General features: G+C 43.5%; 2 protein-coding genes across 3 annotated transcripts in view; one reads left to right on the top strand and one right to left on the bottom strand.

Annotated features, from left to right (window-relative positions):
• Positions 1-9,869, bottom strand: part of kif5ab (kinesin family member 5A, b) — a 25,482-nt gene extending 15,613 nt beyond the window's left edge. Inside the window, exons 1-2 of the mRNA XM_049022759.1 lie at positions 9,577-9,869; positions 9,123-9,279 (exon numbers count right to left, since the gene is read on the bottom strand). Of these exons, the coding sequence (XP_048878716.1) occupies positions 9,123-9,251 (129 nt within the window). The 5' untranslated portion in view covers positions 9,252-9,279; positions 9,577-9,869. The remainder of the gene's footprint in view (positions 1-9,122; positions 9,280-9,576) is intronic.
• On the top strand, positions 7,801-24,332 carry dctn2 (dynactin 2 (p50)). 2 transcript variants are annotated; one of them, XM_049022773.1, is made up of 14 exons: positions 7,801-7,918; positions 13,533-13,601; positions 18,849-18,945; positions 19,078-19,139; positions 20,791-20,889; positions 21,129-21,289; positions 21,374-21,524; positions 21,638-21,703; positions 21,813-21,851; positions 21,957-22,034; positions 22,508-22,579; positions 23,100-23,202; positions 23,327-23,418; positions 23,553-24,332. In XM_049022773.1, the coding sequence occupies exons 1-14, from the start codon at positions 7,916-7,918 to the stop codon at positions 23,637-23,639; spliced, it is 1,179 nt and encodes a 392-aa protein (XP_048878730.1). In that variant the 5' UTR covers positions 7,801-7,915; the 3' UTR covers positions 23,640-24,332. The 2 variants fall into 2 exon arrangements, with proteins under 2 accessions (XP_048878730.1, XP_048878729.1); XM_049022772.1 differs by lacking the exon at positions 7,801-7,918 and adding an exon at positions 11,867-12,153.
• The last annotated feature ends 17 nt before the right edge of the window (positions 24,333-24,349 follow it).

The raw sequence follows: 24,349 nt of genomic DNA, 5'->3' as shown, positions 1-24,349 counted from the left end.
GAATAATAAATATCTTACGCATGAGTCACCGTTGAGTCATGATTAGGTACTAAGATTTCAGCTTTAGACGTGGCATCACCAGGGACTATGAAGCAGCAGCCGGGAACCAGCCGATTTCACAGTGATCTCATTTCCAGTTGTCATGGGACACGTGCAAGGGGAGCAAAAATAAAACAAGGCTTCCCTAAGTTCCTGCTCAGACCTATTTTTAATATCCAGCTGAGCTTTCAGGGAGATTATCGAAAAACGTCCGTTTCCTGGAAAAATGTAAGAGACACAAAGTGGTCAAAGTATGAGGCTTCAGTGTGAGAGATGCCAGTCAGAGATTTCACATTTTTTTGGGACAGGAGAACCGCACCGTCGCACGATTTCGGACTGGCTCTGGGCGCCTCTATTTATGACTTGCGGGAAGAGCGGCTGTACGTGTCGAGCATTTTCCCTGTGACTGCGGCGACGGATCGACTCTCATGTGATCCCATTACAGAGAGTGGGAGGCATGACTCTCATCCACCCAGGGAAAGGAGAAACTGCGGCGGTGGGGGGGGGTGGGGGGGGTGGTTAATGGCCTTTTCTGCAGCAGCCCGGACTCCTGATTCAGTGAGGCATCCATCAGCCCAAGACAAGGAGACACTGCAGTTAAACTGCCAGCTCCCCTCCACCCAGCCACCCCGCTTCTGCCATGCAGAAATTCATTAATTAGCCCATCTAGTCTTTCATGTGAGCCTTTCCTTTCATGCCCGGCACCGGAGGTATCCAGCAAATAACCCGCGGATGCAGCGGCAGACACTCATTATGAAATCAGTGCTGCTGGATGGTTTAAAACACCTGAACAAAAACTGCTCCTCTAGTGGAGCACATACATCATGACTGTTTTATGCCTGTAAAATTCATGTCTATCAATCAATGCCTTAAAAAAACATGCATCCAATCAACCGATTCAAAAAAAAAAAAGCGACATATAATTAATGAACTGTTCGGGGCTTTAAAGCTAAATTGTTTCACTGATAAATCAGACAGAGAATCTCCTACTGAGACTGAAATTCAGCGGATATGCTATCAGCCAATCATCATCAAAATCAGGTGGTGTCACGTGACTAATCTGAGGCAATGTGGCGGCTGTGCAGCGCTCATCTGCAGACGCGACAGCGGTGAGTGTGCGGGTGTCTGTGTGTGTGTCTAATGAACCCCCCCTCACTACCGTCCACCGCCCCTGCCAGCCTTCCAAGCCCAGGCAATCATTAGCAAGCGAATAGAAAACGCTTAAGGGTAAAAGGGTGGTGGGGGAGGGAGGGGGGGGGTGGTGGTGAGGTAGGCAGACAAAGGGGAGAAGGATAAGGAAGAAGACAGTGAGAGAGCGACTGCTGCATTTAAAACGAGGAGGAGGACGCTTTAACTGCCCACTCCATATCAGAGCTAAGACCCTATAGGCGAGTGGGTGGGCAGAAAGCTTTGGTTCTCCGCCCTCCTCCCTCCGCCCGCCGCCCTCCGCATTGAGCTTCTGGAACCATCTATCGCTTTCCAAGTCCAGGCCTCAGCACCTTTCAGTGGTAAATACTTGAAAATGCACGGAAAGACGAACAGCTAAACGTGTGAAATCATAACTACATGGGAAGATTACTGAAGCTGAGCTTCTGCCCCGGATCCCCCTAAGGTTTCTCTCTGGGGAACCGCAAGGCTGCCCCCATGGGACGTCAGGCGGCCCACTTCCTGTCCGCAGCACCCGAGGACACCCCCGGCTCCTTCCTTCTGCGTCTCGAGCAGAGCACCCCTGCAGGCACCGAATTCAGCCGCGGAATAAGGGGCTCATTAGCGAACTGAAAAAAGGGCATTTGCCATAGCATTGGATTAGGAACATTAGGAAAAACAAATATTACATTCATCCTGCTTATATGTATGGGTGACAGCTTTCATATTACAGTGGTAAGTCATTTCTAAGCATTTCCTCCACAAGACTATTCATTTCTTAACCAGGCCCTGATTCATTAGTTCTATGGATTTTTAACAAGGCCCAGTGTGGCACTTATGCATATTTCTCTGGCAGATGAAATAAAACAGCCTGATGTTAGTAGGTACTTGGCTGTTTGCCCATTAAGCATTTCAGAAATACATGTTAGTTAAGGCTGGGTGTGTCCGACACTCACAACACACAAATAATGCTTCAATAGTTAATGTCCACTTTTGCCTCCTTTGACATTTTTTTCAGTTTCGCTTCTCTGCCAATCCATTCTAACCCCAGAAAGCTGTAATATGGGAATAACAATCTGCTTTCAGCAGCTCTATGGCTGTGACTAGTATTGGCTAAAAGCACTTAGGATAGGCTAAACGCCCTTCTGTAAAAATAACATGTTGTCTTGCTGTGCAGTAGGGGGCAACGTTGAGGCCCTAATCACTCACTCGCAGCTAAAAAAAAAGAAAATAAAAATTTAAAAGTGACTAGTGTTTATTATCAAAGGTCTCTAAAACAGGATGAAGTACAACACAGGGAATTTCAAATAAAACACAAAATGTGTGATGCAGAAACTGCAATGTGACTAACAGGAGAGATAATCTGTCTACAAAGCCAGACATACACACACTGTGTAGGGTGGAGAGGTCCATCTGTTAGATGGTGGGAGGGGGATGCCAGTGCAATGTCCTCCCCCATATTTTGGTGCTCCGGCCAATCGCGCTTTTACACCGGGCCAGAGAACCTGCGGTCCACAGGCAGAAACGGCACCCCTAGGGACCCACCTCATGACAACGATGCATCGCGAGTATTTAAGGAAAAGGTGCCCAGTTACCAGTCACAAAGAATATCACTACTGTATTGTTCAGGGGTGTTTCTAGCTATTGGGAAAAAATCAGGGGTTAAGTTACTTTGACTGATTTTTTTAAATTGTTTTTTAAAAGAAAATACTCGGATATTAGCCCCGAGTGATCGGACCTAACGACGTCCATGGTATTGTTTATTCTCAGTATATATTACAATGTGTAGCATGCCGGTAATGGAAACTAATCCAAGGACTGCCGGTTTAAATCTCAAGAGGAGCTTAGTTGTAGGATCTTTCTGCGATGCTAATCAGCCTTAAATCTTCCAGCTGTACGAAAGGGTAAAAGTCACTTTGCATAAAAGCATCTAAAGGTTTCTTTTAATATACATAAGTACATAAGCTAGACCCATTATCAGAAAAACCAGGACCAATACCAATGGTATCACCTTGTGATATATGCGGGAGCTATTGATTCTTTCGATAACCCGGTTAGCAAAGCAGATCCCTGCGGAGTGAGTAGACCAGGGGAAAAAGGCGAACAAAGATAAACTGATTTGAATAATATTCAGTGGAGAGTGACCAGCAGACCGACGTTATCTCCTGCGGTACAGGCAGCACTCGGTCGATCATTAAATTATTCAAGTAGTTTCTGGTTTGCCAAAGTGGGGCTTTACCTCCAGCCCGTCTCCAGGCCGAGACAGACCAGCTGCTGGAATGTCTCCCACATGCACGATCATGCACTTCTTCATTTCTCCATGCTAACTGGCCAGCGCTCATACTGTAGTGCCTCTTCAGGAATGGGTGCAAGACTGATGTGGGACTGACAGAGGGGGGTTATAATAAAACACCCACCTTCAATCAGGGGAAAGAGAGGTGGAGGAGGGGGGGGTTGAAATATGCACGGATACACAGGACATATCGCTTCCCGTGTCCGTTCAAAACAGGACAATTTGGTAATATTTGGGACAGGATTTCCAGCCAGTGCATCTCCCAGACAGGTGTTTCTCAACTGGTGACCCAAAATTAAGTGACAGAGAGCCTGGTTTAATCCCCACCAGTCAGAAACTGTTATAGTGAATTTGTGTTGTGACTTACTGACCAAGGGATGATTTGGGCTCTGTGGCTAAATCAGTTTAGAACCTCTGTCAGAGACCATGTATGAAAGTAGAGCTATCATCCCACAGACAGGAAGCAGAATAAATTCAGAATGAAAAGAAACGTTAAGCAACATAATCAATTATTAGCGATTTTCTAAAGAGGGCTGGAGATGATTAGGAAGGGATGGCGTTTATCTTCAGTAGAGGTCGATGATCACAGACAAATTAATAAACAAAGATTCCATGTAGTTCAACTGTGGCAAGACGCTGAGGAAACAGCAGAGAGTTAATTTGCTTCATCGCTCAAGGAGATAAAAATGTAATTAAGACAGTTTGTTAGGGAATTAAATTAATGGGGTGACAGACAACGCAGGGCGGAGGAGTCGTCGTACTTCCGCAGTGAGTATTAGCCCGTCGTGGCTGCTGTGCGTGACGTTCATCGTGTCCTTGGATAAACGTCCATGCTTACCAATATCGCCACCATTTGTAGCGCTATGTCCCTGACAGAAATCTGCAAGACACTTTGCAGGCACCATCGAGAACCGGTGTCTGGCCGGGACAGCGGACAAAGACATGTGACAAGGCGCTGGGAGATGGATCAGGATCTTTATTTGGGGAAACAGTGTCCTTTTCAGAAAAAAATGAGGTTGGGCAGGGATGGGACGAATGAAGAGCAGAAAACGAAACAAACTTCAGCTTTGGGCAGCGACTGTAAAGTAAACCGAGCGGACGAGTGAGAACAGGGAGACTCTAGCTGGCTCAGATGTGTGGAGCAGCGACTGTCCACGATGAATCATCTTCTAAGTTACTAAAGGCCCAAAGAAAACAAGGGGTAGTAATCAGCATGCAGACCATTGTCTCGTGACTCTCTCTCCTAAGACTGCAATGCCCCACACCTTCTGATGGTCTACTTTACTTACACCTTCATTCTTGCTAAATACAAAAAAAAAATTACATAATACAAAGCACAACTCATAAAAAAACAATGCCCAGATTTTTTTTAATTGCCTTATTAAGTTTTAAGAAAAGTGGCATTCTGTGGTTCTAGATTTGAACATGATTTAACCATAAAAAGATATGTTGGTCAGTTGAGCCCTATATCATCTTTACAAAGTGTGTGTGTATTGGGGGGTCATGTATATATTACATTGTGGGGACCAAATGACCAAAACCTGTTATTTTGGCATTGTGGGGACCAGATGAATGAGTGAGTGTGTGTGTCAGCTACAACCTGGCATCCTACCTTGACAGCACAGACCTGAGATCACCGTGACCTTGTCTGAATAACTGATACACGGATAGATTATTAGCACTTGGCCCGAGTCCAGAGGCACTTTAAAAACTCAAAAGATCAGCTCGTCAAAGACGCCGCTTCACGCCACTCGGTGCTGCACTTTCTGTATGTCTTTCGCTTTGCTTCTAACAAACTTTACAGTAGAAACATCCATCCATCCATTTATCAATCACACGGTCATTTGCACAGTTTCACCTGTATGGGATACCAGTCCATGAAGGGGAAGATACAAAGTCATATTAATGTAACACCTATTAAAATGTCATCTCCAATTTTACTGGAAACAGATGTTGCTACAGTGCCAATCACACTACAGTGTAAAGGACTGAGCTTATGGCATGAAGGACATATTGATTAAATCCAGCCCCAGAATACAAACGATAAGTGTTTTACAAGATTAATAACTACCAAAACCAATACATTAATTCAGAGAAAATTAATTACTGAAGACTCAAAACCGAAACTGGGAGCAAATCAACTCATGCCTTCATAATGATGGCGGAATCAGACCAGAGAGACGTGGAGATGCGTGTCACCAGGAATATGCCAGAGTTACAAAATGAGAGACCGGAACCTTCATCCTTCTTCTGTCTCTTCTACTATGGTGTCACCAGTCTCTCTAAACTCGGCAGAGCTTAAATGAACGCCTTACAAAACATATGAAGTGAGATGATTTGTAAGAAGTGCGGGATGTGTTTAACTGATCATTTTTTTTAAATCAAGTAATAGTTTTATATCAGATTTAACTAAATTGAATTTTTGCAGTCTATTCAGATATATGAGTAGAGGGAACAGACCCTTTGCACTAAGTTAATGAGGTTTCATCTTGCATAAACCCCTTAAATTCATCACAACGAACCTGAAATGGCAACAAATAATGGCAAAACTCAATACTTTAGAGTCACTTAAATGTCAGCACAACCACATGTAAACAGGGTTCCTTCGGTTCTTTAAAAATCAATTGTTTCTGAGCTGCATTAATAATTCAGCTATAAACAGAATATATTTAGACTATACACTAAGTGGTCAATTTAACAGGTGCCCCAATGTAACGCCAGGCTAGACCTCCTTTTGTCTCCAGAACTATTTCAAGGGCAAATGACCCTCCACAGCCGTCCATTCTGCAGATCACAGTTATACTCCGCTGTTATTTGTGTATCTGTGGCTTTCATGTTGGTGTTAATGAGTCTGGCCATTCTCCCTATATTCACAAAATCTTTTCAGCCACAGAAAATGTAATTGAGCGGATGTGTTTTTATTTAATGCACCATTCTCCATAAACTTTAGACACTGGGAAGATCCCAAACCAGTGTCTGTTTCTGAGACGCTGGAACTACCACATCTGACACCAGCAATGTTTAAACCGGAATCCAAGCGATTGAGGATGGACACGAAACTGCACCATCATCTACTGCCAATACCTTTAAAACTTTAACAGTGGTCAAAAGGGCTGACCGTATGAGACAAAGGAAGCCAATGAGATAAAGGCATTAGTGTGGTATCCATGACCCCTATTCCCCATGGCAACCCCCCCCCCCACCACCACGTTTCCTGTATCCACTGCCAAGAAGGTGGGTATTTGGGAATTTCCAGTCAGGGGAACTCTTAAACTCTCTTTTCCTCTCTAAAATTTGGGTAATTTTGAGGTAAAATACAGTTTACAAATAAAGGATTCTTTTCTGATTTCCAGTGCTGTTTTTGAGAATGGCGGACGTCGTACCTGATTCCTGTGTGAGCATTTTGCATTCTTATATCTCACAGCAGAGGAGAAGACATGTTTCATAAGAGGCAGCATGGACACGGCAACTTACTCTCAAAACACTTTTTAATATTACAATACAAATTCTGCTATCGAACCTGTATCTACGGCGACTGGAAACGCTATTTCTACAACAGACTGGGTGTGACATGCAAACATCACGCGACGCGGATGGGCAAGTGGCTTCACCAAAAACACCGTAAAACTACCTTTTCGCCACATAATACACCTGAAATGAAAGCGGGAGCTTCATCCTGCGCAAACGGCCAGCACTGCGAGAACCTTGTCAGCTGTTGGCCAAAGGTCCATCCATTTTGTCTGCGACTGGAGAGGCCCACGTCCAGGCAAAGAAAATACCCACAGCAACAAGAATCAGCATGGCTCCTCTTGATCTGCTTATAAAAATCATTGCTTTTGCTAAGCAACGACGACGTGGAGGCAACCAGAATCCAGAAACAAGTTGGCTGATTCCTTGAAAGAAATGCTTGGAGTGGGGCCTGTGCTGCCACAAAGCCTGCATTGTCTGCTTTGTTTTGCGAATGCGTAAACATATGTGCATCTGGGCTCTCAAAATGTGCAAGAAAAAAATTTAAAAAATCAAAACGATGTGCAAAAACACGTCTTCAAAGTCAACAGATACCTCCCTAACACATGCATTCGTGTAATTCTTTAATAAATGCATGAAATTAATTATTATTCATCCTTGCAGCTGGTCTTTGCCGGCAGGAAAACAGTGGGCTCTCTATTCAGGGTTTTACCATCATGACATCACTCATCTATAGTAAGCAGATGAGACGCTCTTCGCTGTACTATTCCATGAATCCTGGGCACAACAGCAAGGTCCTCTTGGGGATCAATCTGGCTTGTGTTTACATGTGAATCAGCCAAACTTTGAGACTCCATCTTACTGCAATGCTGTACACTTGAGCTCCAGACCAAGAAATGCAAACTGCCTTGTAAAGGGGAACGTCCTTCAGTTTTCTATATTAAATCAAGTAGCCTGAAATGACCACCTATGGTAAGAATCCAATTGCCTCATTGGATCACTGTAGTTACCGAAATATGAAATTAGTGTTTAACAAACTGATGACTAGATCAATAAACAGGCCTACATGAAATTTTAACAAATTCCGGACATGGCTTTGCAATCTCTAATGTAGTTTGTTCAATAATACAAATGTGCGTTTGTGTGTGAATTTCTGCGTTTTTCCTCTCCAACTTCTACTCTACATTTCGTCTACTTGAAAAGCAAAAATAAGGCCTGTTTTGACATTATCAAACCTGTTATCATTCTTATGACAGGCAAGAACGATGGCAAATATCGCTAGAATTAATAAGCATGCACGGTTGTGCCTCAGCTGATCTAAATGCCGACTTATCTACCGTACAGCAAAGTAAATATATTATGCAGCCAGTAATCTATAAGCTTTTCGGCAGCAATATCATAATCAAATACATAATCGTACAGTAAGAATAAAATTCAATTTATTTATGCCAAATACATTTAATTCTGCCGATTAATGTATGTTGTCACTCATTTCGATTTACATGCAGCAGGATCATAGAAGTAAACAGCTTGAGTCCACATTTACCTTTAAAATTATTTCTAAACGTACTATTAAGAAATCTGTCTGTCATCCCAACTACTATTAATGTTACGTGAGTGGATTGGATAAGACAAACAAGCGATCACTGTAAAAACCAACAGCACGGGTCTCCGGATCGTGAAAATCCCAATCTGGAGACTACAAGTAGCACGTAACCGCATCTTTCCTCAGTGATCGGTAACTAGTCTAATCGGACTAGCAAATACTGCGGCCTAACTATTGTGCGGGGTGTGGACTCCGCAAAGCGGACAGACACTTGTTTATTTTGTCTTGTTCCACTCGAAAATGTGTTTTTTTTATTAAACGGTGTAGATTTCACCAATTCCCCCCTTTCCCACTTGCTCATTATAACGGGGCCTAAAAATTAAGACGCATCGTGACATCACGATTAGGTAGCGCAATTGTTGTTGGGAAAATAATAATAATAATAATAACAATAACAACACAGATAACGATGTATACTAGCCTTAAGCCAATTATCTATATTATTAGTATTGCTAGATTTGTTCATTATTGCAAGTGTAGGACCTTTGGTGCATTTGGCTCATGAAATAAATAATAATAGCATAATAATGAGAATCATAATTTGTCAATAGTAAAAATAAATTGACTTACCCCAACGATTACGGTGTCGTCTGCCTGAAATTTAGGGATGAACTTGTCCCCACGGATAATTTCGGATTGATTTAGAGGACGAAAGCGACACAGCACTTTGATGTTGCATTCTGCGGTAGCATCGGCCATTGTGTTTTTTTTCCTCTTCAAAATCAACCTAAAATAATATTTAAAAAAATGTCTGCAACTGTATTTCAGATAAACCAAAGGTTACAAGCCACCGTTTACAAGGCTCTGTCCTAGAGGAGCGCTAATTTTCCACAAATATATAAAATATACACAGTATATCGATCTCTGCGTAAAAGCTAATGCTGCTGCATAGAGCAATTGTGCAGGAATAGTTACACCAGCCAAGCGAATATGTAATGAAACTGAAATGAAAATATTATATATCGTTTTACTAGACGCACGCAAATGAAATTAAATGAAATGTTAAAAACAACCAACAACATACCAATAGAAATAAGCGTTAATAATATGCTATTTTTGCTTGATACTCCCCTGAACTACTGTGTATATATATTCAATTAACTTAGCGTTCCAGGCAGCTGAAATATATATAGATATCTTTTAAATAGGTTGTTTTTTTAATGTCGAAGTACTCCGAGGGTAAGGTCCAGCTGAAGGTGAGAGGCAGCAGGGACGGACGGGCGGGCGGGCAGCCTTTGCGGCGCTGGCGGATGGCTGCTTTTTAGCAGGCGTGGGGCGTGGTCTATGCGCTTAAAAGGGGAGCCTCGCATCAGCACCACTGACAATGACGATGTATGTCCGTGACTGGTGTGACCGCTGATCCTAGATCATCGCGATCGTCCGACTCCTAACGACTAAGAACTGGTTGTAGAGGAAGGGAAATCCGATCCCAAATCAGTTGTTAAAGACAGAAAGATATCCTGAGCTGAATGAGACAACAGGATGGGGGGTGGATAGGGCGATATGAGGCCGGGTGTGGAGGGGTGGAAACTATGCTGCTTGCAAGCCGCGCAGTATTTTGATTACCTACGTAGTAATACAACATGTCTTCAGTGTTCGTTATGCCGCTCTGTATTGCAGAAGTAAATGCGCAGTTATTCACGCTGGAACAAACGCAAATGTTGGTCGTCAAATTATCCAGAAAATTTAAAGCATCCCTGAAACAGTCGAATAGACAATGGATGGAGAATTTACAAAATAGGGCAATGGCAACATGTTATTCACTAGGAATGATTTACTAGGAAACGTGTGGGTATCATCAATTTGGTTGTCAGAATTAGATAGAGGGGTACGAACTATGCTTCCTATCTAGTTACGTTTCTCCCTTGGGGACTTTGTTCTCGGAATCCATCGCGCATGCTTGCTGGAAAGAGAAGAGTATTGACTTAGTGAGAAGGGAGAATAATAATAAATCATATCCCCCCTCCCCACTCGTAAATATTCAAGCTGTAAACTAATAAACAAGGCAATGTCTAATATATAAGCAAATGTGCCGCTAGGTTGTGAGACCATGTAAAGACGCCAAGTTTCAAGTCATTCAAACAGCTTAGATATATGTTCAGTTTTGTTCGCTATTGCTTTATTATTTATAAATCAGTTATATTATGTGATTCAAAAGTACACATTTCAGAATCTCGATCATTTAATATAACTGTGGTGGTGAAAAAGTTTCCGCACTTCCACATAGAATCAAACTAAAATCTGTATCAATGACATAATCATCCAAAAAAGTACTGTGTATCGTAACACTTAAAAGGTTTCACATTTTATCTATTCGCAACAAGACTGCATATTCGTTAAAAGTCTGACTATTCTGATCGTAATATCGATTTTGCATAGATTGTTTTCCAACTTTAATAGCAACTCACTTTATATATATTATATAAATACTTCCAAGCCTACTACTAAAAAAAATCTGGTAATTTTTGTGCCTGCACGTCAAAGGTAGCGGTGAAATTTTGAATTACGACTGCTGATATTATTATAGCACGCACTATTACTTTTCACTTGCCACATGTTCCTCAGTTCTCACGGAGCTTCAGTCTTTAATGAAACCAGCCTTGTTCCTTAACAAAAAAAAAAATGTATCATCTATTTTTTATTTTGCCAGCCATTTTAGAATCAACCTTGCATATGATGTGCAGGTATTATTTCAGTGGTGTGTTTATTTAGCATTTCACTACCGCTATATGCAAAAATTCCGTGCCGTTAATTCATCTGCAAGTAAAACATACTCTCTTGGCATTAACCAACCAAGCTGTCAATTAGTGACGCTCTGTTGGTCTGTTAATAAATGATCTAGATTTAGCAACAAGGAGAATATGAACAAACAAACTAGAAGCCCTAGAACAGTAAAACTGGCATGACTGCATAAGTAAAAAAACTATTTGTTTTTAATTTTGTATCTCTTCCAAAAACATCTAAATAGAAATTCACTGGTGCAACTTCAAAGTGGGGGAAAGTATGTTCTATCCTTTTCGTTTAACGTCAGTTTTGCTACTGGAATAAACACACAGGCCTCATACAGTTTAACTCACCATGTCACGGTAATCTGCTCTCCAGAAAGAGTAAATTGAGAAATATTCAATGTTAGAATATACTGGTAATATTAAACGAAGACTTGTGTATTTGTTATATAAGTGGATTTTTTACATGTTTGTTTCTTGTTTATCAGGATCCTTTCAACCAGGCCTTTCAGCTAAACGTTGTCGGTAATTGTAGTTTTTATATATAAAACTCCAATTACCGACAACTTCTAATATCCTTTTTACGTCATATTTACGAGGGACGCGAAGGATAACGCGAGATCGCGCGTTACTCGCCCTGCTGTTCAATAGAGCTGTCAAAAACTGAATACATAGCACTGGATTTGAGACGCTAAATTGCAACTTGCAAAAATCAGAAAATTAAGGAGACAAATTTTTACTTTGCAGTCTGTTTTGTCATCTTAATCGTAGGCAAAACATAGTCGCGTTGCCATCGCCAGTTGCGTTCCGTAATCTATCCGTTTTCAGCTTCCACAACAATGGCGGATCCCAAATACGCCAATTTGCCCGGCATTGTAAGTGAAATACGGCATTGCTTGCCACTTATGATGCTACTATAGACTTTAATGCCTTTCATCCTAGCTTCTTTAGCGACAATGGTTTCTGCAATGTATGATAACATGAGCTTCACGTTACAAAGCTATTAGCTGGTGACGCTAGATGAGGCTTGTTACTTATGTCATCATGCTAAACGGTCGTCTAACTGAAAACGCGACAATGCCTTATATTTATTAGTTTTATTTTAACCTAAACCACCGTAGTCCCATCGCGAATACCAGTTTCTTTATAACTTGTATTGCGAGGCCGTGCAGTTTGCGGCAGTGATCCCACCTTTCCGAAATTGTCGCTGGCTCGCCGTAGTCAGGGGCGTTAGCGAATCGATTAGCCAACTGGGCTAACAGTCCCGGTCCATAAACACTAAAATATTAACAATTTTTTAATGAAATATATTTAACTAAACAGCGTATCAATAAGTAATTCTAGGTAAATAGTTATCCCCGGCAAACGGTAAATGAATCAGTTGGGTATTTCTTTTGATAGGGCGTCTGTGGAGGTTTACTGGTTGACATGCTTACAGTGGCGCTAATCGGAGATATATGTACAATTTAACTCAGTCGATAGCTGGCGTTTATTAAGGTTTTATTTGTATTGTTTTCAGATAACGCTCTTTATATAACGTTTAGTAGTTGTCGGCGCAGGCTAGTTAGCTGGCCTAAGTGGCTTTATCATATAAATCGACTGACGCCATCGAATCGTCCACGTTGACCTTCTCTCCGAAGTGTCCTTCGACGTGACGGGCATCGTGGGGAAAATTAAAACGTAAATGGTGTTTCACCCAGGATTTGGTTGAAATAAGTTTAACACTAAAGGCCAGAATGTTTAAAGCATCTCTTGGCTGGAAAGACGCCCAGTGAGTCTGGGCGTTGGCCGCTCCCTGAATGCAAATACGCTCTACAAAGTAATTATTGTGATATGCCGCTGTATTCCCTAATGTCGGAGTTTAATACCCTAACATTACATTTGCGCTTTGGTCCTCTGCTATTTCTCGGTATAGTTGATAGAAAATACCTATACGGGTATGACTTTACAGTCTTTAAACGTTTGTAAACATGGATCTGAAAGTGTTATTTGCGTCTTTAGAGATTCTTAGAGATTAACTTGCCCAAAGTCCGTCATAAATTGGACTAGAACTCAGTGCTGCTGTTATGGTTCTTTTCAGTGTTATTTTCCACTTGCGTGATTGTCTCCTCTGAGGGCAAACTTTCTGCATGTGATCGGACTGTTTTACTTATGTAACTCAGAGTTTAAAATTAAATTAAATGGCCGAGAATAAACTGTTCTGCCAGAATGGAAGTTTAAAGTGTTATTTTTGTACCCCCCCCCCCCCCCACAGGCATCTAATGAGCCAGACGTTTATGAGACTAGCGACCTTCCAGAAGATGACCAAGCACAGTTTGAGTCGGTAAGTGAAAGATGACCGTGTTTGTTCATTCCAGGCATCCTAGGCTGAAAGTGTGCCCACCCCCCCCCCCCCCCACGTTGCCATTTCCACATCCTAAAACTTTGGTCCTGAAGATATGCCCAGTAAAAAAAATCAGTGGATGGGTTTTGATATCACACATGGCAAGGATATTATTTAATAGATCATCTTTACAGGTCTTTGCCAGTGACAGAGTGGGTTACTGTAATGTGTTTGACCATAATGAGCCAAAGATAATACGCATGTAAAACGTCTGTTGTTTTATCCTTCAATATATACGGCAGTGATGTGTAAAATTCCATCAGTAGTAATGTTTTCCATTTTACCTTTTATGGTTTTTTATTTTGTCCTGGATTATAATAAGGTCACAATTCCTGTTACAATGTTTGAACAAAACCACTCAGTGAATGATTTTAACATTTTTTTTTACCTTAATCATTTAAAACAAAAGAGAGGCTCAGACAATTTGTAGTGACAGTCCATAATCAATAACAAGAAGAAAATTCCAGCCGTACGCAAAGTAATTTATGCAACTGCACATTCACGTTGTTGAGCGGATGCGTCGTCCAAAGCGATGTACAACGCGAGGCAGGTTTACGTCACAGGAGGTACTACTGAGAGGACCGCTGGCTACAAATGTGCACAGACCCAATGGTGTAATCGGCAGGATTCAGACCTGTGCAAGGAGACCCCCTTGGAGTTCTGCTCCAAATGTGCAGTCATGTAGTGCATGATGATCTGTCGCACTTGCTGTTTATGTCCATCTTTCAAATGGTGGTAAGTACTAAGGGGGACCTTTGCGTACATTTTGGCCTCTGCTGACATTTTTCATGAATATTCCTTAGGATAATAGTCAGGTAACCTCTAACCTCCACCAATCTGTAGTGAAGCTAGTTTTAAACATGGCAGATATGGTGACGTTGCTTCTTCTGATCGTATGTGTAACCGTATCATATAATGCATGATGTGAGACATCAGCAAAGATGGGCCGACTTGGGAGACTGTAGAGAGGTTTTAAGTGGCGGATGACTTGACAAAATCGTTCGTCCTACTTTATGGAAAATGGAGATGATTGCATTAGACGGTCGTCCATTATTTTAGTCTTTATCTCAGGTACTGCTAACTTTAAATTTTGACTAAAGTAGAGATGCCAAATGGCAATATTGGCCAGGACTGATGCGTTGAACAGATGCCAATGTCTTTTTTTTTTTTTTTTTTTAAACGACTATTGACCGATATGGTACCGATACATCATGTGTGTTTAGTAAATACAGTGCATCAGCATCACCTCCAATTTCCTTGCTAATGGGCTTTGAATACCCTTTGGGGATGTTTTTGGGAGTCTAGCAGTATTTATATAATGAAGGATTTCTATGTCCTGACCCCAAAATATGTGTATTTTTGCTGTGTAAAGCAGTACATGGAACCTACCTCTGTACATCTGTGAATTTTTTTTTTATCGTACTGCTGCATCTGGCTTCTGCCATCCCTTCACCCCCACCCACCCCCCCCACCCTTTAGAGTCCTTAGAGCAGCAAACTTATGATCTGGAAAGTGCATTTTAGTGCAGCACTGTTTTGCTTTTCTTCTGAACCAGAGTTTGAGATGACACACCAGCCTATTCTTGAAATGCGTAAGCCTTCATTGTCCGTTTTAGTGAAATGTTTGACACCGAGAATCTTTTTAGTTTTGAAGTTGGGCTGAAGGATGGGTCTGATGGGTCTGATCGCTCTCTGCCCTGAGGCTGGTGGGTGTGGGAGTCTGTCTTTGTCTTGTCCGACCGACCGGCCGACCACATGGGCTCTAAGTCGGCTGTTGGGTCGAAGTATTGTGTTCTTCCGGAGAATTGCAGTGGACTCGGGTAAGACATTAAATGGAAGAAGCTACTGCAACCTCATCATAACCGTTTCTGTTGCCTCTGCTGAGAAAATGTGGTATATGTGGTTAATTTAATAACCCATTGGCACTTGGCTGTTAAAGCGCCTTCTCTCCCCACTCCATCTTGGAATGGGGAGGCCTGCTGTATCTCTGCTTCACTGCATTTTCAACATGGCAGTGACTACAAATGAAGGCCTTTGTTTCTGGCATAAATACACAAGCCCGATTTGTGATTTTTCTCCCTCCTTAGGCCTCCGGTACTGTCTTGATTGTGTTTGTTTGCAACAGGGGCTCTTGTTGAAGCATTGCTGGGTTCGGTGTCTGTTCATGTTGCATCTGTGTTCTGAGCAGAGCGGACGAGGGTCATGACTCAGCCGCTCCACATCTGTCTTCCTTTGCATTTTGGTGCTCGTCTCAAATCATAAAACCAAACTGGTCCCCTGATTCCCCACCTCCTCATTACTTTCATCCCTTAACAGTGGCTGGTAAAAAAATGTAGATGGCAAAAGCCTAGTCAGCAGCATGCAATATAAACGCTTTTTGTCTATAATTGTTTAATACCAGCTAATGTTCTGTAAAATGATTTATAAGCATTCGAACATATAGTTAAATCTTTGCTGATGTGTGTGTTTTCAAGGTGTTACAAAAATATAATTTGCTGCCATTTTAAAAAGTGTTTTACTATTAGAAAAAAGCATTTCATAAACTGTGAAGGTGAAAATACGATACTATTCTACGTGCATTTCAATTAGCATTTACCGTTTAACTTCTATTTGTCTCTGAACCAGTATTGATTTTTGATAAGGACTAATCCCTATTATGGGAGAGATGGGACTTTGAATTCTACAGTGGGTGGGTTCGTATTCTTTCTGTTGCTATCTGGTTTTACCCATTAGGAAATAACAAAATAATCAGGAAGTAAGTGAATTTAGCTATTTGTTTGATAGCCAGCCTTCACACCGAGGATTCAAAGTCTTGAATCTCCCATCAGTACTAATTCCCCTCTCTGTTTTTAAGGGGCCTGGTCTGAATTGCAATGTATTGTTGAATCAGTGAATCCGTGTCCCCCACAGCATGGTCCTGGGATGCAGTGTTTGTTGTGTAACTTGTGTTGGACTGACAGGCACTAAACCTAATAGCATTCTCCCCTCCTGTGTCTCACACCCCCAAACCCCACCCTTCACCCTCCACTTGTTTTTGGCTCTGTCCCACCCCCACCCGGGATGCTAGTTTGTGCAAGTAAGAGCTCTTTTTTTTTTGTTCAATGCTACTAAAAATCGCTTGCATGGGCTGTAATGACACTCAGTCAGGCAGATCTGCCCCATCACCTGGCGATACCTCATCTCTGTGATCCTTGACTTGCAAAAGCCACCCCCTGCTTTCCTGTGCTAGTGCTTTTTTTCCTCCCTCCTGTTGGATTTTATCTTGTATGTTTTCTGCCATGATGCAGTTACTTCTGTCCATTCCTTTCCCCCCCTTTCTGATTGAATAATGATTGTGTCATGTAATTAGATGACTAGATGATAGATCCTGATCTAAAAAATACTACTTTTGCATCTTGCATCATCCGTCCTTCTCATCTAGACTCGTACGATAAAACTTCAAATGTTTGTCCAAGCCCTGCTGAGGGAACACCTGGCAGTGTGTGTGTGTGTGTGTGTGTGTGTGTGTGTGTGTGTGTGTGTGTGTGTGTGTGTGAGTGCAAGCAAGGGAGCGATTTTGAGTGCTTCTAGCAATTCCACTAATGCCCTCTGTCATACCAGCTGTGTCATCGGCATCTAACACCACCCTCTGCTGGCCACGCTGCCCCATTGCGGCTAATCTCTTGCTGGCCATTCAGAATCGGAGCCTGTAAAGACGGCTCCTAATGCTTCAGAGGAGTATGAAAGAGTATCTGACCAGAGGTGACTTTTATTTTGAGTGGCGTTGGGAACACTGGCTCTGCTGTCTGCTGGCAGCTCCTGTTGTGCATGGCATGTGATAACCATGTTAATCTCTCTCTTCTCTTTCTTTTTTTTTTCTTTCCTCTAATTCTCTTTGGGAACCCAAGGAGCTGGTAAGAGTCTGCCTGGCCCCCCTGTTCTGCTGCTAACAGATCTGTGTTTAATCCCTGCCCTCCTCCTGTGTCTCTGTCTGTGTGAAGATAGGTGATGCAGAGAAGGGGTCTGACCCCTAGCAGTTTTGCACAGCTGTCTGAGGCACATATGTCTGGCATCTAGCCTTCCTGGGGGTGGGGGGGGGGGGGTGCAGATTCAGCATCTGTGTCATTTTCACAGTAGTTTACAGAACAAATGTTCCTGCTTGGAGTTTAGGTTACAAGCTCCCCTGATTTAGAAATCAGCTTTGTACAATGACGTGTTCACCCTTTTGTGTCTTAACTCTGAAACTTACCTTAATACTTCCTGTTTCTGTCTCTTGTAGTTTGTCTTTCTTCAAGAGCTGTTCCTCATTCTTACAATCCATTGTTGTTGTTGTTATGCTGTTTGCACTGTTGCATTTATCCATGGAGAACTTCCAATTGTGCCATTTTTGTTGGATACTTAGCTAGAGTCATTCAGAATAAGCATCTTATTGGACAGTGGCAACAGCAGGCTTTCCTGGGACACAATTGGAGCCCTTTTATATATTAGCTTGATGTTCTTTGAGTTTGTAGCCAACGGGTGCAATTCAGACAGCTCTGCAGTAGGGGGCAGTATTTGTCTAGCATTTTCCATGAAATGGGATTTATGTGGAAGCTTTACAAAATCTTTATTCAGCATTTCAAATCACAAAATTAATCCTAATGATCTTGTACTTAATTGGGTGACTGTGGTGCAGAGTTTTTTTTTTCCAGCCAGAAAACCCTCAATTATTGCATGTCAGTGGCTGCATGGACAGTGTGTAGAGCTCTGTGTGTGTTTGGGGGGGGGGAGATGCATTTCTGTCCATGCATGTGCTGTTTCCTTCTTGGAAATGAATCTGATTTGGGCATCACTGCATATTTAAATATTTCTTTGCATGTGCGAGCTCGTAGTGGTCACCGGAAAGCTGACCTCGCCAAACGTGATTGGCCAGCCGTGACGCGCATCAGTAAATCGGCAAACCAAGCCCGTGCTGCCTTCACTGAATCCACCTGGGTCTATTCCATCCCAGAGTCTGTAGCTTTTCCCCTTTGACTTTGTTTTATTTATTTATTTTTAAAAGGAAATCATTCTGCATGTGCCTCATCTCGTGACTCCATTAATAGCATACGTAGTGTCGCTTTGGGGGAATGGAATCACTCGAAGTGGCTCTGGAACTCATGATGGGGAGGGTGTGTGTGAGACGCACTCTGTGCCAGGCTGCCTGAGACCTCTGCCCGCTGTTTTCCAGGAGGAGCTCTGCAGCGACAGTGTGGAGCGCATCGTGGTGAACCCCAACGCCGCCTACGATAAGTTCAAGGACAAGCGAGTCGGCACCAGAGGCCTGGGTCAGTCTGTCAGTAATGGCCAATGACTGGGCTTCCTCCACGGACCAGTGATGACATTTTTCAGTGCATTGAACCTTCCCACCTCTGCCCTCAGACGTGCTTGAACATTCCTTCTATCTCCCTGTATCTCAGACTTCTCTGACCGCATCAGTAAGACCAGGAGAGTTGGCTATGAATCGGGGGAGTTTGAGATTGTAAGTACCCCTTACTCACGTTCATAATATAAATGACTGCATCGCTTCTTTGGGTGCTGCTTCTGCTCTCTGTTCAGGTAAGAATTAGGGGACCCTGCTGGGAGCCTCCCAGTAAGGATATATGTGGGTTTGCTGTCTAAGCGTCACTCACACACTGGGAGACGCTGCTGAATTCCTCCAATGAGCTGTAGTTCACGCTGATATTTCGGATGAACTTTCCTCATGAGGACTCTTTCTTGTCCTTTGTAATCTTGGATGTTTCCAGTTCTTCTAACGGACGGGTTCTTCAGCATACCAGCTTTTAATTATACCTTTAATTATCCATTGAAGTTGGAAATGACCTTTATTAATGAGGATACTGTTTTTTTCCAGTTCTTTCTTCTACTCTAATCCCCTTTTTTTGCTCTTATTCTCTGAAATTTTGATTTATACCCCATACCAGTGTTTCCCAATCCGGTCCTTGGGGACCCACAGTCGGCCCATGTTTTTGCTCCCTGCCAGGCAGTCCACATTTTTGCTCGCTCCCAGCTCCCAGTACGGTCCCCTAAGAAACACTACCCTATACTGATACTCAGTTTTTCCAACAGTAATAGATTTGCAAAGAACATCTGCTGAAGTTTAATGGTCCAGTTAATCTGGTTTTCAGAGTTGCATTTAATATCTTATGTCCTTTAGCATACAAAGTTATGTAGAATGGCCTGTGGCTCAGCATGTTATTATGCAGTGCCTGTGATCGGAAGGTCATCAGTTCAAATCCCAGGGCTGGCAGAATGATTTTACTGTCGAACACTTGAGTAAGGCCCCTAACCCCTGTTCTCCCCAGAGACTGTCCATATCTTCTCAATTCAATGTCACTGTGGATAAAAGCATCTGCTAAACAAATAAAATGTAAATGTAATCGACTAGTACATCTAGTATCTTTTACTGCCATTTGGGTTTTGTTTTCAGTTGTATAGATGTATGTACAAGATTCATGATGTTTTACCGGCCATGTGCAGTGAGTGCCTGGGGAGGCTTACACATTCAGCCCCACCCAGTACAAAGACAACAGGATTAAGATTGTTTATAAACATAATAAAATAATTGAAATACATGCAGTGGAACTGTGAAAATGAGTAATACTCACACACACTAAGTGCATTCATTCCTGGCTGTTAGTCTGTGTCCTCGTTATTTCACAGACATCCTGCCCAAAGGAGGTTCTTCTTTGTCTGACATTATAAACTTTATTACTTACATGCTATACAGATAAACAGATTGCCTGTTTGTTTCCTGAAAAGTCGTGCGTTTTTCTGTTGAATGTATGCACTGAGTGGTATTGATCAAAATGGTTTGTATATTCAAATAAAAAAAATTAGAAAAGTGAACCAACAGCCACTGGGGGTATCCTGCTTGTCTTCTGTCATCCAGATTATCTGCCCGTATTAAAACAACATCCTTGTGCCATGGGACTGACATCATCGGAGGCACTGTAATCTTTTTCAGCCGTTTATCAATCTTCCAGTGAATGGGAAGTGGAAACGCTGTAATCCTGGTGCACATGATGCCATAATGGTCACAGGGAATTCTTAAGCCTCGACTGTAATGATGCCCTGATCAGAGGTGAGCTTGTCTTAGGTGTCCAGATAAATCCTTTGTCTGTCTCTCCTAGTTGGCTGAGTGCTGCGGGCTGAAGGAAACCCCTCAGCAGAAGTACCAGCGCTTGGTGAATGAGATCCAGGAACTGACCCAGGAGGTTGAGGGCATCCAGGTGAATATCTAGAATCCTCCTTAGCTGTGACTCAATATTACATCATTAAAAAAAGAAAGTATATTAATTTTCATTCTCTACCCAGAGTATTTAACTTCTGTGATTTTTAGTTTTGGAGCTTTTAGTATTTTGTTATTTTCTGGTAATTCATCAGAACATATTGGAGACTCAGCAGTGCACCGTTTAAAAATACACGGTACCCGCCCGGCCTGACTGACAGAGCTGCTGCTTTTCTCCAGGCCACTGCCAAGGAGAGCAGCGCGGAGGAGAGGCTCACGCCGGTGCTGCTGGCCCAGCAGGCCGCTCAGCTGAAGCAGCAGCTCGTCTCGGCACACCTGGACTCCCTGCTGGGCCCACACGCCCATATCGACCTGTCCGATCCGGATGGAGCACTGGCCCGGTCAGTGTCAGGGGCGACCGGCGCTGGGGCGTCACGATCCCTGTTCTGACGCGTTGCCTCTCCGTCTCTTATCTCCTCCGGCAGACGCCTGCTCATCCAGCTGGAGGCAGCGAGAGGAGGCCGTGGGGGAGCGGCGGTCGACAGCAAGCCTGGGGCAGCAAAGGCCCCCGACGGCGTGGTGCTGTACGAGTTGCATAGCAGGCCGGAGCAGGAGAAGTTTACGGAGTCGGCCAAGGTCACTGCGGCCGTCTGCACGCGTGATTCTAAAGAATAAAGTCTAATAAACACTAATAAACACGCGATGGTGCTGGTGAGAGTTAGACTTGGTAACATGGTGTTTTCTCTCAGGTGGCCGAGCTGGAGAAGAGGCTGGCTCAGCTGGAGACGGCCATGGGGACGGGGTCAAACAAACAGGTACTTGACCCTCCCCCCCCAGACACACCCCTCACCCCGCCGTTCACCAGGGCCGAGGTGGGGTGAAGCACCGAGACCAAACTCAAACTGTCCCTCTTTCTGCTGCCAGGGTCCTCTGACTGCTTGGGTACAGGGAGCCAGCATCGTGGTGAGTGGAGTGTTTTCCTCCTTGCTGGGTGCAGGGGTCTGTGGGGTGGCCTTCCGGCTGGTGTTCCACCCTCTGATGTTTGTTTTGTTGTCTGCGTCGGCACAGGACAACCTGGAAGTGCTGCAGGCACGTGTAAACGCACTGGACTCCGCCACGCTCGACCAGGTGGAGGCCCGGCTGCAGGTATTGCCGATCTCCTGGGGACGTGGTGGAGGGTTACTGGACTCATGGTTGTATGTACAAAAAAATGTTCTGAAAGTAGAACAAAAAAGATTGTAGGTGAAGTGGATTCAAGTAACTGGAGGAGGCAGAAACAACCAGTCAGATATCTTGGTCCCGCCTCCTCTACAGTCTGATTGGTTCAGATCAGTTTTTTTTTTTTAAGTTCTGCCCTCAGAACGTTTTTGTGTAAGTAAAACTCCCACAAGTGGTTACTGGTTATATGTGGTTGGTGTAGGGGCAGATTTGTAATGGTAGGATGCATACGTGGGACCGTAATTCATTCAAAAGGGCCAGCTTTATCATTAGCCAATAACATGTTTCGATATTGGTGAGTGACAGGGGATGGGGTACTATTAGCATCAGTCAGCTTTCAGCTTGGGGCCCTGACCCTGTATACACCCCTGTTATACTTTCCCCCATGCCCCCACCTCCAGAGTGTCTTGGGCAAGATGAACGAGATCGCCAAGCACAAGGCAGCCATCGAGGACGCTGACACCCAGAACAAGGTGGGCGGGCGTGTGCTAAAGCCGTTTGTGTGAAGCATAAGCTTGTGTACCAGTGCTGTCAGCATTACAGCTGTGTGAAGTGTTCTTCCGGCGCAATGCAGGCTATTACCGGGCACGAGGTGTCAGAAATGCATCTTTGCACCATGAAGGATTCTGTCAAATTATAGACTATTCAAATGTTTCCTATGAAAAATTAAACATAGCACTGTACTGTATGGAGACAAGGCAGGTGTGCTGTCAGTGTTCCCCATTTAATAAGTGTGTTTATTAAAGAATATATTAAAGAATGTTTTTCTTTGTAATTGCATGTTGTTGGCTTTTAATTAAAAGATCTTGGTGTATTAAAGCTGTTAGGAGATTACAACCATTTGTTAAGACCTGTTTGTTGTCATTGTGATTCCAGTTGACTTATTTTTTTTAAATTAAAGCCATAAATTGCCTGAGATTTAATATTCCTGGAGCGATAAACCTCTCCTTGTTTTTGTTCCATTAATGCCAACTAATTGCATTTAACTTCCAGGTGTCACAGCTATACGACGTCATCCAGAAGTGGGACGCCATGGCGACCTCGCTTCCCCAGGTGGTGCAGCGGCTGGTAGCCGTGAAGGATCTGCATGAGCAAGGTAGCATCCCCTGCGCCGCCCGCAGCTGTGTCATCAGCATTAGCGTCCATGACGCTTTCATTAGTCGACTTTCCACCTCCCCCGTAAGTCGCTGAAATGCCGAATTGCTCCTCTGCTCTCTCAGCCATGCAGTTTGGACAGCTGTTGACTCACCTGGACACAACCCAGCAAATGATCAACAACTCTCTGAAGGACAACAGCTCGCTCCTCTCGCAGGTGTGGTGTGCCCCCCGCCCCCTGCCTGCCACCTCCAACGTTTGTCTGTCATTAGTTTCCTGCGTCTGTACTGCCCATTTTACCACCATGCATGCTCCTGCCTCCACACAAACCAGGTCAATGTTCTTTCTCAGGTACAGCAGACTATGAAGGATAACCTGAAGGCCGTGGAGGAGAACTTTGCCACCCTGGACCAGAGAATGAAGAACCTCACCAAATAATCCCCCTTCCGTAAAGAGAAAGATGACGATGTTCCTTCCTCTCTCTCTCTCTTCCTTTCTCCATCTGCCTTTATTTTTATTTTTTGCAAAAAAGTCAAAAATATTTCCAAGACCAAACGCTTCCATGCTGCATTAGCCTTTCACCCGCCCACGTGCATCTTCCCTCGTCTGCGTCGTCTCTGGAACTGACCGAAGGTGGGAGCACCCCACGGGCCCTTGAGGCGGACGAATTTCAGGAAACATAATGACGTGCGAAACGCGACATTATCCAGACACCTCAAACTATTTATAGATTTGCATCCTCCCTGCAAAAGGCGAGGTGGTATAGAATTCCTCAGTGTCGGACACTAAATGTTTAGTTGGTTAAATACTGTACTTATAATGAGGTGTTATGGCTGCCAGTCAGGACAGCCGAGATGCCCATGTGGAGTGGAGCTGGTTTGCCTAGCTGGGCACCAGCCTTATTTCCGGCTCGGCTGGCTGTCGGGGAATAACCTTAAGGGACGTTTGTACATATGCCTGTGTACCTTTTAAAACATGTTCCTGCACCTTTTTTGCTTGTGACTGTCACTGTATTATGACTGATACTGAAAACCACAGGCTGCGTTAAACTGCTTTTCCATGGCCTCAAATAGGTCGTATTGTATGTCGGACTGTGGCGTTGGACACGCACCATTAAACGTCCTCCAGTGACCACGTGTTTTGATGTC

This window comes from Brienomyrus brachyistius, chromosome 8, assembly GCF_023856365.1.
Source record: "Brienomyrus brachyistius isolate T26 chromosome 8, BBRACH_0.4, whole genome shotgun sequence".
Taxonomy (NCBI): domain Eukaryota; kingdom Metazoa; phylum Chordata; class Actinopteri; order Osteoglossiformes; family Mormyridae; genus Brienomyrus; species Brienomyrus brachyistius.
This window is presented reverse-complemented; position numbering and strand designations above follow the sequence as displayed.

What these genes read in the sequence shown, in the direction of transcription:
- dctn2 (XM_049022772.1), top strand. Translation starts at nt 12,118, where the DNA reads ATGGCGGATCCCAAATACGCCAATTTGCCCGGCATT. An exon ending in ACCAAGCACAGTTTGAGTCG is followed by an intron (nt 13,602 to 18,848) that starts GTAAGTGAAAGA and finishes GCTGTTTTCCAG; the next exon opens with GAGGAGCTCTGCAGCGACAG. An exon ending in AGGTGGAGGCCCGGCTGCAG is followed by an intron (nt 22,035 to 22,507) that starts GTATTGCCGATC and finishes CCCCACCTCCAG; the next exon opens with AGTGTCTTGGGCAAGATGAA.